Source organism: Ailuropoda melanoleuca, unplaced genomic scaffold (genome assembly GCF_002007445.2).
Source record: "Ailuropoda melanoleuca isolate Jingjing unplaced genomic scaffold, ASM200744v2 unplaced-scaffold21591, whole genome shotgun sequence".
NCBI lineage: Eukaryota > Metazoa > Chordata > Mammalia > Carnivora > Ursidae > Ailuropoda > Ailuropoda melanoleuca.
Genome location: NW_023191161.1, coordinates 1 through 800, shown reverse-complemented (window position 1 = coordinate 800; position 800 = coordinate 1). Strand labels below are relative to the sequence as shown.

The 800-nt window shown below is 60.7% G+C and overlaps 1 protein-coding gene across 1 annotated transcript; it reads right to left on the bottom strand.

Annotated features, from left to right (window-relative positions):
• Positions 1–158: 158 nt before the first annotated feature.
• Positions 159–681, bottom strand: LOC117798003 (gamma-aminobutyric acid receptor subunit delta-like). The gene is made up of 2 exons (XM_034650425.1): positions 569–681; positions 159–472 (listed from the first exon to the last, which is right to left on the bottom strand). Exons 1-2 carry the CDS (start codon positions 569–571, stop codon positions 248–250), a joined length of 228 nt encoding a protein of 75 aa, XP_034506316.1. The 5' UTR covers positions 572–681; the 3' UTR covers positions 159–247.
• Between the last annotated feature and the right edge of the window lie 119 nt (positions 682–800).

Sequence of the window (800 nt, the reverse complement as noted above, 5' to 3'; positions counted from 1 at the left end):
AATGTACTAAATACCACTGAATCATTTGCATTGAAACGGTGAATTTTATGTTATGTGAATTTCACCCCCACGTAAAAAACAGGAAGGCACCGTGTTGGCCAAAAAGCCGCACCTGCGGGCTTCCCGCGGCCACCGCTANGCGGCCACCGCTGCAGCTGCCGTGTGCTACGTATGCAGCGCTAGTGGCCGGAGCTTACAGACGGCCCACCAGCTCCCGGCAGAGCCGTTGGCGGTGCTGGTCCCGGGCTCACCGGATGCTGTACAGGATGACCCCGTCGGGCTGCAGCCGGATGAGCTTGTTCTCCACGGTCACGTCATGGAACCAGGCAGACTTAGCATTCACAATGAAGGTGTCCGGGAGCCACAGCTTGTCCACAAAGCGGCTGTCCAGGCCCAGAGTCTCGTTGGTGTGGTTGTAGGCCAGCCTGCTGTCCCGCCAGCTCTGGTGCAGAAACACCGTCATGGTGTACTCCTGCAGGGTGGGGCAGTGAAGGCCCCTGGCCGTCAGCCCGGCTCCTCTCCTGGGGGCCCACGGCCAGGGGTGAGGCGGCGGCTGGCCGGTACCTACCATGTTCACCTCCGAGATGTGGTCGATGCTGGCTACCTCGATGGCGAGGGCCACATTCACAGGGGGCCCTGCAAGGAAGGAGTTGAGGCCAGGCTCTCCACCCAGTTAAAGCCCAAGGCAGGCAGGACGAGGCTCAGCCAGGGTTTTGCAAGGAGGACAGTGTTGGTGAACGTCTGCAATGAGAGGCTGAGAAGATCCATCTTCCTAGCTGTCTCCCTGGGGGGGCTAGCTG